Source organism: Hyperolius riggenbachi, chromosome 3, assembly GCF_040937935.1.
Source record: "Hyperolius riggenbachi isolate aHypRig1 chromosome 3, aHypRig1.pri, whole genome shotgun sequence".
In the NCBI taxonomy this organism is placed as follows: domain Eukaryota; kingdom Metazoa; phylum Chordata; class Amphibia; order Anura; family Hyperoliidae; genus Hyperolius; species Hyperolius riggenbachi.
The window spans coordinates 57,263,281-57,279,246 of NC_090648.1; the positions used below are offsets into that span (position 1 = coordinate 57,263,281).

Here is a 15,966-nt window from a genome sequence, read left to right on the forward strand (position 1 = left end):
TCTAAGGAACGTTAAAATGAGTTATTTCTGAATATAATGTCATCATGAGCAATATGTTTATTTATTTGGAGCAAATCCTTCAAATTGCATTTTTCTGAGATGACAATTTTTCTGTTCAACTCTCGTTAATGACAATCTAATGAAAAACAAACAGCATTATAAGCTGTCCCATGCTAATTTCAAATGCCTGACATGATTATTCGATGAAGTATACTTTTGTAGAATATATATATATATATATATATATATATATATATATATATATACACTAGTAAAAATAAGTGCCCATTAAAAAACAGGTGCTAGGCCACGGCTGCTAACCAACCCCCCCCCCCCCTCCCCCGCCGGAATGCATCCCGCTTGCTCGTGCCCAACCGCTGTCCAAAGTATACAGTATGCATACAGTGAGATATTGTTTGCTTGGCAGTTGGAAAAGGCTATTATTTTCCACAATACAATGAGGTTTACAAACAGCAAACCGTCAGTTCTGGAATCACAGACACAGGAGGACGCAGAGACGCAGGGGCTTTATTATATAGGATATCTTACTATACTGTCAGAACGTCTCATAATATAGTAAAGTTAACATAATAATTTAATTGCAGGTGTGATACAAAAGCTGAATTCCTGCTCTACACCTAAAAAGTATCTGTCAACAAAGTGGATATATATATATTTATGTTACAGGCAAAGTACGAGATCAGGCATTCTATAGAATGCCCAAAGGGATTAGGCAATGTACAAAATGTCTGTTTCATTACGTACTTTGCCTAGGCATTCTATAGAATGCCTGAAATCATTCAGGCAAAGTGTAGAATACCTGGTTCTCTATAGAATGCCTGCTTTTTTCCGCACTTTGACTGTAACAGCTGCATATCTATGCTGTCAGTGAGGCTAGTGATGATGGGTGCATGCATGCTGATATTTACTATTTGTGAAAAGTGCTGCTGTGAAGGAGCCTTCAGGTGCTGCCAGGGGTAGCCCATTTGCAGGAAAGAGGAGAGAAAAGTTGAACATGTGCAGGAGAAAAATGGCAGTTGGGTTTTGGTAGTTGAGGCAGGGAACACACTTGTCTTTCAGTTTTCTGTGCAAGTTTTTCTGAACACCAAGTGTGTTTCTATGCAGGAAAACATGCACGTTTTTTTCATAGCAGCTGATGTAATTGATAGAGAAAACTGACAAAATGTGCGGAGTCATCATGCAGAATGTCAGGTTTTTTTCTGCGTGCAAACAACATATTAAGTGTGAACTAGCCCATTGATTAACATGAGTTCTAAGTTTTTCTGTGAAGAAAATGCGCACAAAAACAGTCAAGTGTGTTTCCTGCCTCAAGGCTAGTGAGGGGGAGGAGCCTGGAGAGCCATGATGCAGCAAAAAATAAGTTTAGAGTCATGATACAATGCTCTACTGCAGCAAGAAATAAGCATGATTTTTGTCAAAGACTAAAGAAGAGACCAGCCATTGGTGAGGCTGACAAAGCAAAGCAGAGGCACAGACAAGAGAGCACCACTGAAAAACTAAAGTAAGGAAGAGAAAGAGAGCTGCAGACATAACAGGAGAGGAGAGTGACAAAGTATGTAACAAAAACAGACGTTTCGTACTTTGCCTAAAATGGTCAGGCATTCTATAGAATATATCATATATATATATATATATATATATATATATATATATATATATATATATATATATATATATATATATATATATATATATATATATATATATATCTTACTATACTGTCAGAACTTCTCATAATAGTGTAAAGATAACATGTAATTATTTAATTGCAGGTGCAATAAAAAGCTGAATTCCTGCTCTACTCTGAAAATATCTGACAACAAACTGGATCTCCAGCAGCCCATGATGAGCCACAGAGGAGACACAATGCATCACTGCTCAGAGTGTGAGAAAAGCTTCACTCGTCCATCACTGCTTATTAGACACCAGAGGAGTCACACCGGGGAGAAGCCATTTTCTTGTCCTGAATGTGAAAAATGTTTTAATTTGAAATCAAACTTGAAAAAACATCAGAGGATTCATACTGGAGAGAAACCTTTTTCCTGCTCTGAATGTCAGAAATGCTTTACTGTGAAATCAAGCCTCATAGTACACCAGAGGACTCATACAGGAGAGAGGAATTATTTGTGTTCAGAATGTGACAGATCTTTCACTCAAATGTCAAACCTTATACAACACCAGAAGATTCATACAGGAGAGAATCCATTTTCTTGTCCCGAATGTGAGAAATGTTTTACTGTTAAAGCACACCTCATAGCACACCAGAGGATTCATACTGGAGAGAGGAATTATTTGTGCTCAGAATGTGACAAATCTTTCACTCACATGTCAGACCTTATACAACACCAGAAGATCCATACAGGAGAGAAGCAATTTTCCTGCTCTGAATGCCAGAAATGTTTTACCAGTGAATCAACCCTCATAGCTCACCAGAGGATTCACACCGGAGAGAAGCCGTTTTCTTGCTCTGAATGTGAGAAGTCTTTCAGAACTCAAAAAATCTTCAACATTCATATCCGGATTCACACAGGAGAAAAACCATATAAATGTACAGAATGTGACAAATGCTTCACACAGAAGGTACAACTTACTCGGCATCAGAGAACTCACACAGGAGAAAAGCCATTTAGTTGCTCAGAATTAGTGTTGGGCGAACATCTAGATGTTCGGGTTCGGGCCGAACAGGCCGAACATGGCCGCGATGTTCGGGTGTTCGACCCGAACTCCGAACATAATGGAAGTCAATGGGGACTCGAACTTTTGTGGTTTGTAAAGCCTCCTTACATGCTACATACCCCAAATTTACAGGGTATGTGCACCTTGGGAGTGGGTACAAGAGGAAAAAAAAATTAGCAAAAAGAGCTTATAGTTTTTGAGAAAATCGATTTTAAAGTTTCAAAGGGAAAACTGTCTTTTAAATGCGGGAAATGTCTGTTTTCTTTGCACAGGTAACATGCTTTTTGTCGGCATGCAGTCATAAATGTAATACATATAAGAGGTTCCAGGAAAAGGGACCGGTAACGCTAACCCAGCAGCAGCACACGTGATGGAACAGGAGGAGGCGCAGGAGGAGAAGGCCACGCTTTGTGAGACACAACAACCCCGGCCTTGCATGAGGGCAAGAAGCGTGCGGATAGCATGCTTTGTACCGCCATGCAGTCATAAATGTAATAAAGATAAGAGGTTCCATAAACAAGGACCGGCAACGCTAACCCAGCAGCAGCAGACGTGATGGAACAGGAGGAGGCGCAGGAGGAGAAGGCCACGCTTTGTGAGACACAACAACCCAGGCCTTGCATGAGTGGGTGCTCCCCTGTGGCCTGTACGTGAACCGTCAGGGGAAACACCTCTTCCCTTGCCCCTTCCTCTTTCACCGGATTTCTTCCTCATTTCACTTATCCTTACAGTACACGCTGACTGGCAGCAGTACAGTGGCAGCACAGAAATGCTATACAGTACCACTATTCCCAGCAGCGACACAGAGCACAATGCTATACAGAGGCGGGTGAGCGGTGTACTACTGTTCCCAGGCCCAGCAGACAAAGAGTGGAAGTAAACACAATGCTATATAGTCTGGCTGAGCGGTGTACACAGAGTTTCAGTAAACAATGGTATATAGTCTGGCTGAGCGGTGTACACAGAGTGTCAGTAAACAATGGTATATAGTCTGGCTGAGCGGTGTACACAGAGTGGCAGTAAACACAATGCTATATAGTCTGGCTGAGCGAGCGGTGTACTACTGTTCCCAGCAGAATCAGAGTGGCAGTAAACAATGGTATATAGTCTGGCTGAGCGGTGTACACAGAGTGTCAGTAAACAATGGTATATAGTCTGGCTGAGCGGTGTACACAGAGTGTCAGTAAACAATGGTATATAGTCTGGCTGAGCGGTGTACACAGAGTGGCAGTAAACACAATGCTATATACTCTGGCTGAGCGAGCGGTGTACTACTGTTCCCAGCAGACACAGAACAGTAAACAGAATGCTATATAGTGTGGCTGAGCGAGCGGTGTACCACTATTCCCAGCAGACACAGAACAGTAAACAGAATGCTATATAGTGTGGCTGAGCGAGCGGTGTACCACTATTCCCAGCAGACACAGAACAGTAAACAGAATGCTATATAGTGTGGCTGAGCGAGCGGTGTACCACTATTCCCAGCAGACACAGAACAGTGAACAGAATGCTATATAGTGTGGCTGAGCGAGCGGTGTACCACTATTCCCAGCAGACACAGAACAGTGAACAGAATGCTATATAGTGTGGCTGAGCGAGCGGTGTACCACTATTCCCAGCAGACACAGAACAGTGAACAGAATGCTATATAGTGTGGATGAGCGAGCGGTGTACCACTATTCCCAGCAGACACAGAACAGTGAACAGAATGCTATATAGTGTGGCTGAGCGAGCGGTGTACCACTATTCCCAGCAGACACAGAACAGTGAACAGAATGCTATATAGTGTGGCTGAGCGAGCGGTGTACCACTATTCCCAGCAGACACAGAACAGTGAACAGAATGCTATATAGTGTGGCTGAGCGAGCGGTGTACCACTATTCCCAGCAGACACAGAACAGTAAACAGAATGCTATATAGTGTGGCTGAGCGAGCGGTGTACCACTATTCCCAGCAGACACAGAACAGTAAACAGAATGCTATATAGTGTGACTGAGCGAGCGGTGTACCACTATTCCAAGCAGACACAGAACAGTGAACAGAATGCTATATAGTGTGGCTGAGCGAGCGGTGTACCACTATTCCCAGCAGACACAGAGTGGCAGTAAACAGAATGCTATATAGTGTGGCTGAGCGAGGTACACAGAGTGGCAGTAAACAGAATGCTATATAGTGTGGCTGAGCAAGCGGTGTACTACTATTCCCAGCAGACACAGAGTGGCAGTAAACAGAATGCTATATAGTGTGGCTGAGCGAGGTACACAGAGTGGCAGTAAACAGAATGCTATATAGTGTGGCTGAGCAAGCGGTGTACTACTGTTCCCAGCAGTGACACAATGACAGGGGGGACCCTGGCTAGCGTGGCTGGAGCGCGAACTACCCTGCCTGCCTACCCAAAGCTAAACCCACAGACAAATGGCGGAGATATGACGTGGTTCGGGTATTTATTTACCCGAACCACGTGACCGTTCGGCCAATCAGAGCGCGTTCGGGTCCGAACCACGTGACCCGTTCGGCCAATCACAGCGCTAGCCGAACGTTCGGGGAACGTTCGGCCATGCGCTCTTAGTTCGGCCATATGGCCGAACGGTTTGGCCGAGCACCGTCAGGTGTTCGGCCGAACTCAAACATCACCCGAACAGGGTGATGTTCTGCAGAACCCGAACAGTGGCGAACACTGTTCGCCCAACACTACTCAGAATGTGGCAAAAGTTTCTCACGCCAGTCATCTCTGAGAAGTCATCAGAAGATACATGAGCGAGTGGATGTCAGCCTGTAAACTAATTTTAATTAAAAGTTTCTTTTAAATATGCATTTCAGAAGCTTATATAGCTTCAGAGACCATGTACAGTATACACAGAAAGTAAATGTTTTTTGGTGATTTATTACAAAAAACTGCAGAGGAGGTGAACTTTGATCAGCTACTACACTAAAACCTAACTGATTTCCTAATATACTTTTACATTTTTGTGCAATAGACAGTAATTCTATAAGGATATCCATCTAATCAGTGTTTTATTTACTGTTAAAGGACCTTTATCATCAAAAAAAAAAATGAAATCCATGTGTATGCATATTTTTTTCAAAGTGTAAAATACCTTTAGAAATCTTTTTTCCTGCCACTGTAACTTGCAGTAGTTTGTAAAAATCTAACAGATCTGATAGAGGATCCATCTCCTCATAATGGTATCTTATGTTTTTCAAAAGCACTAACTGGATGGCAGGTGCTCAGGTAGGGAGGCTGGTCAGCATCTATGCGTATCTCCTTTCCAGTGAATGCTTTTGTAAAGAATAAATGAGATAATGAGAATTCCACATGAGATAAAATAGTTCAAAACTTGTCAGATTTATACCTACTGTTAGCGATAGCTATTGTACTTCTAATAAGTTTTTTTTTTTTTTTCGCTGCGATAGTGGTCCTTTAACCTCCCTGGAATTCAGTTTCTGGTGCATTTCTGTGCATAAAGTGATCCAATTTATTTTCATAATCCCTTCTGTCCCCTTCTGTCTCCAGTGTGTTCCCTTCTGTCTCCCATGTATCCTCTGCTACCCCCCATTTATCCTTCCACTCCCCCCCCCAAGGTGTACTATGCAAAGCAGCAACTTGACTCACCTAATCAACAGCTTCACCTGCAATCTGCTGCAGCCGGCACTAGAGGTGCAGTGAAGGAAAGGAGAGGTCTGTGATTACCAATGTAGCCGTTGATTAGGTGAGCCATGTTGCTGCTTCTCATAGTACATAGGAGGACACACGGGGGGAAGGTGGAGGGTAAATGCGGGTGGGCAGAGGAGGACAAACGAGGGCAGAAGAGGGCTCCTGGACGGTATGCCTGGCACTGCATCGGGTATACCACTTTCAGCCCATTTTTCTTGCCCTGCACAGAGTCAAGCATCTCGCCCAGGAGGTTAAGTTTATGATCTGTAAATGTATCTTACAATCGGTTACTTTGCATTCATTGAACATGATTATCTATGATTTCTATATGTGCACAGAGGTGTGTTGTTCAAGAAAATGATGTCAATTTAAAGTTGATTTCGTTTCGTCTTTATCTGCTTATTGATTGATGTGTTAATGTGTTTCAAGTTTATTTCAATAAAACCTTAAATTTCTTTAGTATTTTGCTTTGCTGGAAATATTGTTTGCATCGTTATTCTATGAAGTGGGCCTTTAGACTGATTGCCAAAGCAATTAAAAAATACTAACACAGGGCTCACCAAACTGGTTTATCCCATATATTCAATCAACAGAGCGTACAAAAATGTTTTGAGACAGAAGACTGAGCATCTGAGGAAGGGAGAGTGGCCCAAACCCTTCTGGCAGTCTTCCTGTACATTCTTTTGATTGAATAATTGTGATAGCTCCAGTTTTCTGTTTTTTCAATGGTATATCTGGGTGCGGTGGTACAAGGGCACCGCTTGGCCCAGGAGAATCAAGCAGGTGCTCACCCACAGCAGGTGAAGAAGGTCATTTTGGTGCCCGCACTGCCCCGCGCAGCACCTAACCTGGGCACCACCATAGGCATAATGTTATTATGCAAGGGTAATACAGGGATCTGGGAATCACTGCATCTCAAATTACTTCTCCCTCCGAGTTGCTACGACTCAGAGGAGGAATAGTAATGACCACGACCTGGAATTTGTGCAGTAGCAGTGTGCTCTGAGAAGACTTGGTGATGGGGAAACGCCATGTATGCCACAGCAGAGGCCTCCTATGCTGCCAGGGCTGCCCTGTTTGGTATCTGGGTGGTGAGGTACAGGAGCATTGCTTGGCCACACCCACAGCAGGGGCCTCCCGTGTTGCCTCCTTCCAGGGCTTCCCTGTCTGTTACTTGTATGGCTGCTGCTGCCTCCCCTTCACTCATACACAGACCTCAGATCAGTGGTAATGTAAACAGGAAAGACTGTCACAGTGACCACTGCAGTTGTGGAAGTGAGGTCATTGCTCATTTCCTGCATTTGAAGTGTGCCACATGGTTACTTTGTGCTGATCTGCAGGTCTTCAAGTGTTGGCGATAGGCAGATTTCAGGAAGCTAGATACACCCACTTACCCACTGACACCAATGCCCTATATGGGGGGGTTGGTGGAAAGACACCTTGGGCTACCTATACTGAGAGTGGCTATATAAACTTGAGAGACACCTTGTCTAAGTATACTGGAGGCTACTGTCTTTGCTGGGGGTTCAATTTTGACTACCTACCTATACTGAAGGGGAGGGGGCACCTTTGGCTGCCTATTATTAAAGGAGAAGGGCCTCTGACTAGCAGGGGGAGGAGGGCCATATATTGTTTGCTACTATATGATGTGTCCATGTTCCAGGTGCATCTTGTAGACGTTCTCCCTAAATTATTGTGTCTTCCAGTGTCCCCTATGTGTCCTCACGTGTCCTCATGTGTCTTCTTCTGTCCCTATGTGTCCCATTCTGTCCCCAGTGTGTCCCTTTCTGTACCAGAGTGACCCCTTCTGTTCCCAGTGTGTCCCATTTGTCTCCAACTCTCCTTGTGTCTTCACTCTCCCTCCCCCCATCTCCGCTCTTCCCCGTGTCTCTGCTCCCCTGTATATAATTACCTCTGTCAGTGATCACAGGCTTTTTTTCTCCTTCACAGCTCCACTAATGATGGCTTCTTCTGATAAAGCGATCAGCAGAAGCCAACACTAGGGGAGCTGTGCAGGTCTGCGATCACAGAGGGAGCCATGGATTAGGTGAGACACGCTCCTGACACTGCTAATTATATACGGGGAGTGGAGACACGGAGAGATAGAGACACACGGGGGGCATTACAGGGAGTCCATGATGTTGCGGCGGGTCGGCGGTCCCTATCAGCAGGCGTTCCATAGGATGGTGTTTCCCTGAATTTGGCATATAAGAAGCAGGGACTTTTTGTCACCATTTTGGGGGAGAAAAAGTGTGTCTTATATGCTGAAAAATACGGTACATGTGTGTGAAAAATATTTTATTGGCATACTAACAAAACATGAGTTACAACACATTGGTCATGTAAAGGCGTTACAATTTGGTTCCATGCCTTTTGAAAAATAAAACAGTTCATTACATTTTTGTATAGCTGTAGTTAGTGCAGGTTATCATAACAGACAATTTGTGTCTATAATGAGTAAAATAAAAAAATACAAATATAACTATAACAGTAACCTCCATAGCGTTATCAGAATCATCATACATGCTCATGATATATTGACTATGCACCCAGTTCTTCATTTTGACTCCAGGAAGATCAAGAAACAGCACTTATCCGTTTTTCTAATCTGGCTAAGCTTTAAGACTCATTTTAAACATATCATAACCATCGTTCCCCTCCTATAAGAAAAGTATTGGCTGTTCCTTGTGAGAGAGAAAATTGTTTTTTCGTGTTCACAGCTTGTATTCATTATTTGGATCACTTCTGAAATAGTCAATGTTGTTTTAACCTTCCATTTTCTGGAAATAGATATTTTAGCTGCGGCATAATTGTATAGTTACATTTTGGGAGTGCAATGGAAGGAAAGGCACACCTATATTAACCTCCCTGGCGGTCTATTAGAAACCGCCAGGGGGCAGCGCAGCACTATTTTTAAATTTTTTTTTAAATCATGTATATTTATTATTTATAATGATTTAATAGTAATGTATATTGATATTGGCATACTGATGTAACTATAGTGTATAGCACATACATGTGAAAGTCTGACCCGTTGCCCAAATGTGGCCCTCAGAACCATTAAATGTGTCCATCAAGTGGCTTTTATGCTTGCCATTATGTTTGGCCCTCTCTAGTCCACCTGGGAAGCTATTATGAATGAAAGCCTTTTATAAGATACCTTTGACGTCACTTTCTTAAATCTACTTGAAAGATCGTTGGTTTGATGACGCAACTTCCTTTTTTCTATTGGCCATTAACATTGATGTTTCTTCCGCTTTCCTTAACGAATACATCATTTGGAATATGTAGATTGTCACGTCACTTCCGTATCATTCGTTCGCTAATGATCATATCGTTTTCACCTTTTCATCAACCTTTTCACAACCATTTTATGAATCCTCATTAAACAATCGTTCGTTGTTCGGCACGAACGATCGTTGTCGTATGTGTGTACGTAGCTTAAGGCTTAGCTGTTCCAGAAATGTAAATCTACCTGTTACTTTGCATGAGCTATACATAAATTAAATGCAGAGTGTTCTATTTTCAATTTCCAGAAAAATGTTTGCCAAAGTATCTAGTATTTTTGTGTTTTTGTGTTTATCACAAAAACACAAAAAAATAGTTAGATAACCGTACAAAAAAGCCTGAGAGTTCAGAAAATGATCTTTTTAAATGCACATTTTTTACCATGAAAAAATCAATATTTTTTTTCCCCAAAAATTTGCAAAAAATGCAAAAAAAACTCCAAAATTTATTTTTGATTGCATTTTTGCTAAAAAAAAACCAAATTTAACCCAATGTTTGCAAAAATTAATGCGAAAAAGAATATTGGTATTTTCACTCATCAATGATGGCATTAGACACAGCTTTCCAGTGGGGAAAGGAGTAGGAGTTTGTAGCTCTTAAGGTCCGTACACACGCCGGACTGCAGGCAACGACGGGTCCGTCGTCACCTCCTGCTGGGTGGACGTTCCAGTGACAGTCCGGCGTGTGTACAGTCTGTGGGCGGACTGATACGGCTGTTTCTGAGCGATCCACTGGGAGGATCGCTCAGAAACAGCCGTATCAGTCTGCAGACAGACTGTACACACGCCGGACTGTCGCTGGAACGCCCACCCAGCGGGGGGTGACGACGGACCAGTCGTTGCCAGCAGTCCGGCGTGTGTACGGACCTTTATGAGTTTCTTTATTCAGTGTACTTGCAGGTGTTGTTTCTCCAAACAAGCTCAGGGGAAGCGTGTATGTAAAATAGACATTCATCACATACTGGGGAACTGTAGTGTCTGAATGGATCCTTAGTGAATGTAAATAAACCAGGCATTTGTATGTGATGATGTAGAGCTCTCTCTTGGAGTGAATTCTTATGAAAGCCAGTGTTTGGTCAGTACCCCCTGGGCTGAGTCACATACTATTTGTTTATGTTGTATAAATATTCCTTTTCTAGCAAATACCTTAAGTTCTGAATTTGGGTTCCAAATTATTTTATAAAAATAATGTTTACATTGATTTTATGAGCAACTGATCAGCTCGGGGTCACCCGAACCACTAGGAAAGTATAGAGGTCTAAAGCCCCATCTACACAATACAATTCTACATTTCGATCAGATCGAATTCGATTGATTGATTAAATTCAACCGATCTGGATTCGATTTGATTGGTAGTGTGATCGATTTGACATTGTTTTGCATTGATATTCGACCACCATACTGATTGAATCAAATCAAATCCTGATCGGACATGTTGGATTAAATCGATTAATCAAATTTGATCCGATCAAATCACATGCAGAATTGTATAGTGTAGATGGGGCTTAAAAGAGACTGAAAAGCACTACTACTAAAAAGCAATGCTAAGTATAGTTTGCCTTCTTAAAACAGAAGTAAACTTCAGGGGCATAAAGAGATAATTTGCTTATGCAGCAGTGGTGCATTGTGGGTAACCACAAATGTTCACTGATAGCTGAATTATTGCAAGTTTCCTTCTGTTTTAAGAAGGAAAATCACACCAAGCATTGTAATTACACTGTGCTAACATGTTCAGCAGTTTTTTAGACAGTTTATAGTCATGGGACTAAGTGCCCCTTAAGGTCCGTACACACGCCGGACTTTAGGCAACGACGGGTCCGTCGTTGCCTCCCGCTGGGTGGGCGTGCCAGCGACAGTCCGGCGTGTGTACGCTCTGTCGTCAGACTGATACGGCTGTTCCTGAGCGATCCGCCGGGCGGATCGCTCAGAAACAGCCGTATCAGTTTGACGACAGAGCGTACACACGCCGGACTGTCGCTGGCACGCCCACCCAGCGGGAGGCAACGACGGACCCGTCGTTGCCTAAAGTCCGGCGTGTGTACGGACCTTTAGAGGAACTCAAAAGCTAATCATTGTAATAGCCACTGTCTAATATCTCAATGTCCAATTCACTTGGGGAGGGAACAGTTCACTTATCTATACCTTCTTGGGATGTGAGAGGGAAGTGTGTTCAAAAATCCATACTACAAATGGAGAACCTACAAACCCTATGCAGATACTGCCCCACCGCAGGTTTGAGCCTGGAACCTCAGCACTGTAATACAAGAGAGCTATCTACTATGCTTCTATATGCATATGTTCCTTTTTATATGAATAATTACCTTTTCACTCTCTTATCACTATGTAGAATGATTGCATAATAATAATAAAGTGTTGATGTGAAGTCAACATAATAATGCTCAATATAATGATATGTGTCTATTTATTATAATAATAAAACTACAAACAGGTAGAGATGTTGCGAACATAGAATTTTCCGTTTGCGAATGGTAAACGCCAACTTCCGCAAATGTTCATGAACAGGCAAATCTAGCGAACTGCCATAGACTTTAATGGGCAGGCAAATTTTAAAACCTACAAAGACTGTTTCTGGCCACAAAAGTGAGGAAAACGTTTTTTCAAGGGGTCTAACACCTGAATAGGGGCATGCCGGAGGGGGATCCATGCCAAAAGTCCCACCAAAAATTACGGAGCTGACGCAAAGTCGGTTTTTAATCCCTAAAGGGCAGAAATCACATTATGTACAGCTCTGGGTGTTAGTGGGCTGTGGAGTGTCACAGACAGAGAAATGCAATATTACTATCAGAATACAGTGAAATAATAATGCATTGGAGTGATTCTGTGCCTGCTACTTAATGAGGCAACAGCACAGCAGTAGTGCACACATAGCTCTGGGTTTCATTGGGCTGTGAAGTGTCACACACACAAAAAAACACAGCTGTTTTGGATGCTTTCACAACAAGTGAGGAACAAGAACACAGGCCTAGCTAATGCTTTCCCTACCTATCTGCAGCAAGTAGCCAGCCAGCAGAGAACTGATCCAATATGGCCACCGCAACTGCTTTTTGGGGGTCCAGGAGGGGGTGCTAGCTGATTGGCTGCCATGTGTCTGATAACTGTGAGGTAAGGGGTCAAAATTTAGGTCAATAATAATGTATAGGGGGGGGGGGGAATCAAAAACGCTAAATGTTCGCTGTTTGGCGCAAATACAAACAGCGGATGTTCGCAGCATATTGCTCACCGGTTAGGAGAGGCACTTATCATCACAGAGGTGTAGTGATTATTGTTCTTGCCTTGCAGCACTTTTCCAGCCTAGATACATTGTCTGTATGTTCTCCACATGTTTGTGTTGGCTATCTCTGGGAACACAGTTTTTCTCTCACATCCCAAAACATGATGGTAGGAAGAGTAAAATGTGACAATGGGCAGCACGGTGGCGTAGTGGTTAGCGCTCTTGCCTTGCAGCGCTGGGTCCCTGGTTTGAATCCCAGCCAGGGCACTATCTGCAAAGAGTTTGTATGTTCTCTCCGTGTCTGCGTGGGTTTCCTCCGGGCACTCCGGTTTCCTCCTACATTCCAAAAACATATGGATAAGTTAATTGGCTCCCCCTAAAAAATTGGCCCTAGACTACAGTACTTACACTACATAATATAGACATATGGCAATGGTAGACAGGTTCCAGAATGCACAGTGCATTGTAGTGTGCTATGTATGGGCTTTCTACCTGCAGAGTAGTCAGAGGACCAATGACTAAAACCTTGTGGACATCTGGACTGAACATGGTGGCCTGTTCTGATTTCTTTTAGATTATGTGAATGGTTGTGTGTGAGTTTGTTGTTTTTTTCTTTCTATAGAATTTTCAAGTATGTAAAAGATACACCTCAAATTAAAGCTGCCATTTACTCCTTTAACCACTTAAGGACTGCAGTCATAAAACCCCTTAAGGACCAGAGCCTTTTTTTCCATTCGGACCACTGCAGCTTTCACGGTTTATTGCTCAGTCATACAACCTACCACCTAAATGAATTCTACCTCCTTTTCTTGTCACTAATACAGCTTTCTTTCGGTGCTATTTGATTGCTGCTGCGAGTTTTAGTTTTTATTATATTCATCAAAAAAGACATGAATTTTGTCAAAAAAATGACTTTTTTAACTTTCTGTGCTGACATTTTTCAAATAAAGTAAAATTTCCTATACATTTGAGCGCGAAAGTTATTCTGCTACATGTCTTTGATAAAAAAAAAACCCATTCAGTGTATATTTATTGGATTGGGTAAAAGTTATAGCGTTTACAAACTATGGGGCCAAAAGTGAATTTTCCCATTTTCAAGCATCTCTGACTTTTCTGCGCACCTGTCAGGTTTCATGAGGGGCTAAAATTCCAGGATAGTACAAATCCCCCCCAAATGACCCCATTTTGGAAAGAAAACATCCCAAAGTATTCAGTGAGAGGCATGGTGAGTTCATAGAAGATTTTATTTTTTGTCACAAGTTAGCGGAAAATGACACTTTGTAACAAAAAAAAAAAAAAGTTTCCATTTCTTCTAACTTGCGACAAAAAAAAATGAAATCTGCCACGGACTCACTATGCTACTCTCTGAATACCTTGAAGTGTCTACTTTCCAAAATGGGGTCATTTGTGGGGTGTGTTCACTGTCCTGGCATTTTGGGGGGTGCCTAATTGTAAGCACCCCTGTAAAGCCTAAAGATGCTCATTGGACTTTGGGCCCCTTAGCGCAGTTAGGCTGCAAAAAAGTGCCACACATGTGGTATTGCCGTACTCAGGAGAAGTAGTATAATGTGTTTTGGGGTGTATTTTTACACATACCCATGCTGGGTGGGAGAAATATCTCCGTAAATGACAATTGTTTTCTTTTTTTAACACACAATTGTCAATTTATAGAGATATTTCTCCCACTCAGCATGGGTATGTGGAAAAATACACCCCAAAACACATTATACTACTTCTCCTGAGTACGGCGATACCACATGTGTGGCACTTTTTTGCACCCTAACTGCGCTAAGGGGCCCAAAGTCCAATGAGTACCTTTAGGATTTCACAGGTCATTTTGAGAAATTTCGTTTCAAGACTGCTCCTCACGGTTTAGGGCCCCTAAAATGCCAGGACAGTATAGGAATCCCACAAATTACCCCATTTTAGAAAGAAGACACCCCAAGGTATTCCATTAGGAGGATGGTGAGTTCATAGAAGATTTTTTTTTTTTGTCACAAGTTAGCGGAAATTGATTTTAATTGTTTTTTTTCACAAAGTGTCATTTTCTGCTAACTTGTGACAAAAATAAAATCTTCTATGAACTCACCATACTCCTAACGGAATACCTTGGGGTGTCTTCTTTCTAAAATGGGGTCATTTGTGGGGTTCCTATACTGCCCTGGCATTTTAGGGGCCCTAAACCGTGAGGAGTAGTCTTGAAACCAAATGTCGCAAAATGACCTGTGAAATCCTAAAGGTACTCATTGGACTTTGGGCCCCTTAGCGCACTTAGGGTGCAAGAAAGTGCCACACATGTGGTACCGCCGTACTCAGGAGAAGTAGTATAATGTGTTTTGGGGTGTATTTTTACACATACAGATGCTAGGTGGGAGAAATATCTCTGTAAATGACAATTATTTGATTTTTTTTACACACAATTGTCCATTTACAGAGAGATTTCTCCCACCCAGCATGGGTATGTATAAAAATACACCTCAAAACACATTATACTACTTCTTCTGAGTACGGCGATACCACATGTGTGACACTTTTTTGCAACCTAGGTGCGCTAAGGGGCCTAACGTCCTATTCACAGGTCATTTTGAGGCATTTGGATTCTAGACTACTCCTCACGGTTTAGGGTCCCTAAAATGCCAGGGCAGTATAGGAACCCCACAAGTGACCCCATTTTAGAATGAAGACACCCCAAGGTATTCCGTTAGGGGTATGGTGAGTTCATAGAAGATTTTTTTTTTGTCACAAGTTAGCGGAAAATGACACTTTGTGAAAAAAAAAAACAATACATATCAATTTCCGCTAACTTGTGTCAAAAAAATAAAATCTTCTATGAACTCACCATACTCCTAACGGAATACCTTGGGGTGTCTTCTTTCTAGAATGGGGTCATTTGTGGGGTTCCAATACTGCCCTGGCATTTTAGGGGCCCTAAATCGTGAGTAGTCGTCTTAAACCCAAATGTCTCAAAATGACCTGTGAAATCCTAAAGGTACTCACTGGACTTTGGGCCCCTTAGCACAGTTAGGCTGCAAAAAAGTGTCACACATGTGGTATCGCCGTACTCAGAAGAAGTAGTATAATGTGTTTTGTGGTGT

The 15,966-nt window shown here is 42.4% G+C and overlaps 1 protein-coding gene across 1 annotated transcript in view; it reads left to right on the top strand.

Annotated features, from left to right (window-relative positions):
* Positions 1-15,966, top strand: part of LOC137562114 (zinc finger protein 850-like) — a 184,296-nt gene that overhangs the window by 102,508 nt on the left and 65,822 nt on the right. The window contains exon 7 of the mRNA XM_068273448.1: positions 1,946-2,615. Coding sequence (XP_068129549.1) covers positions 1,946-2,615 — 670 coding nt within the window. The remainder of the gene's footprint in view (positions 1-1,945; positions 2,616-15,966) is intronic.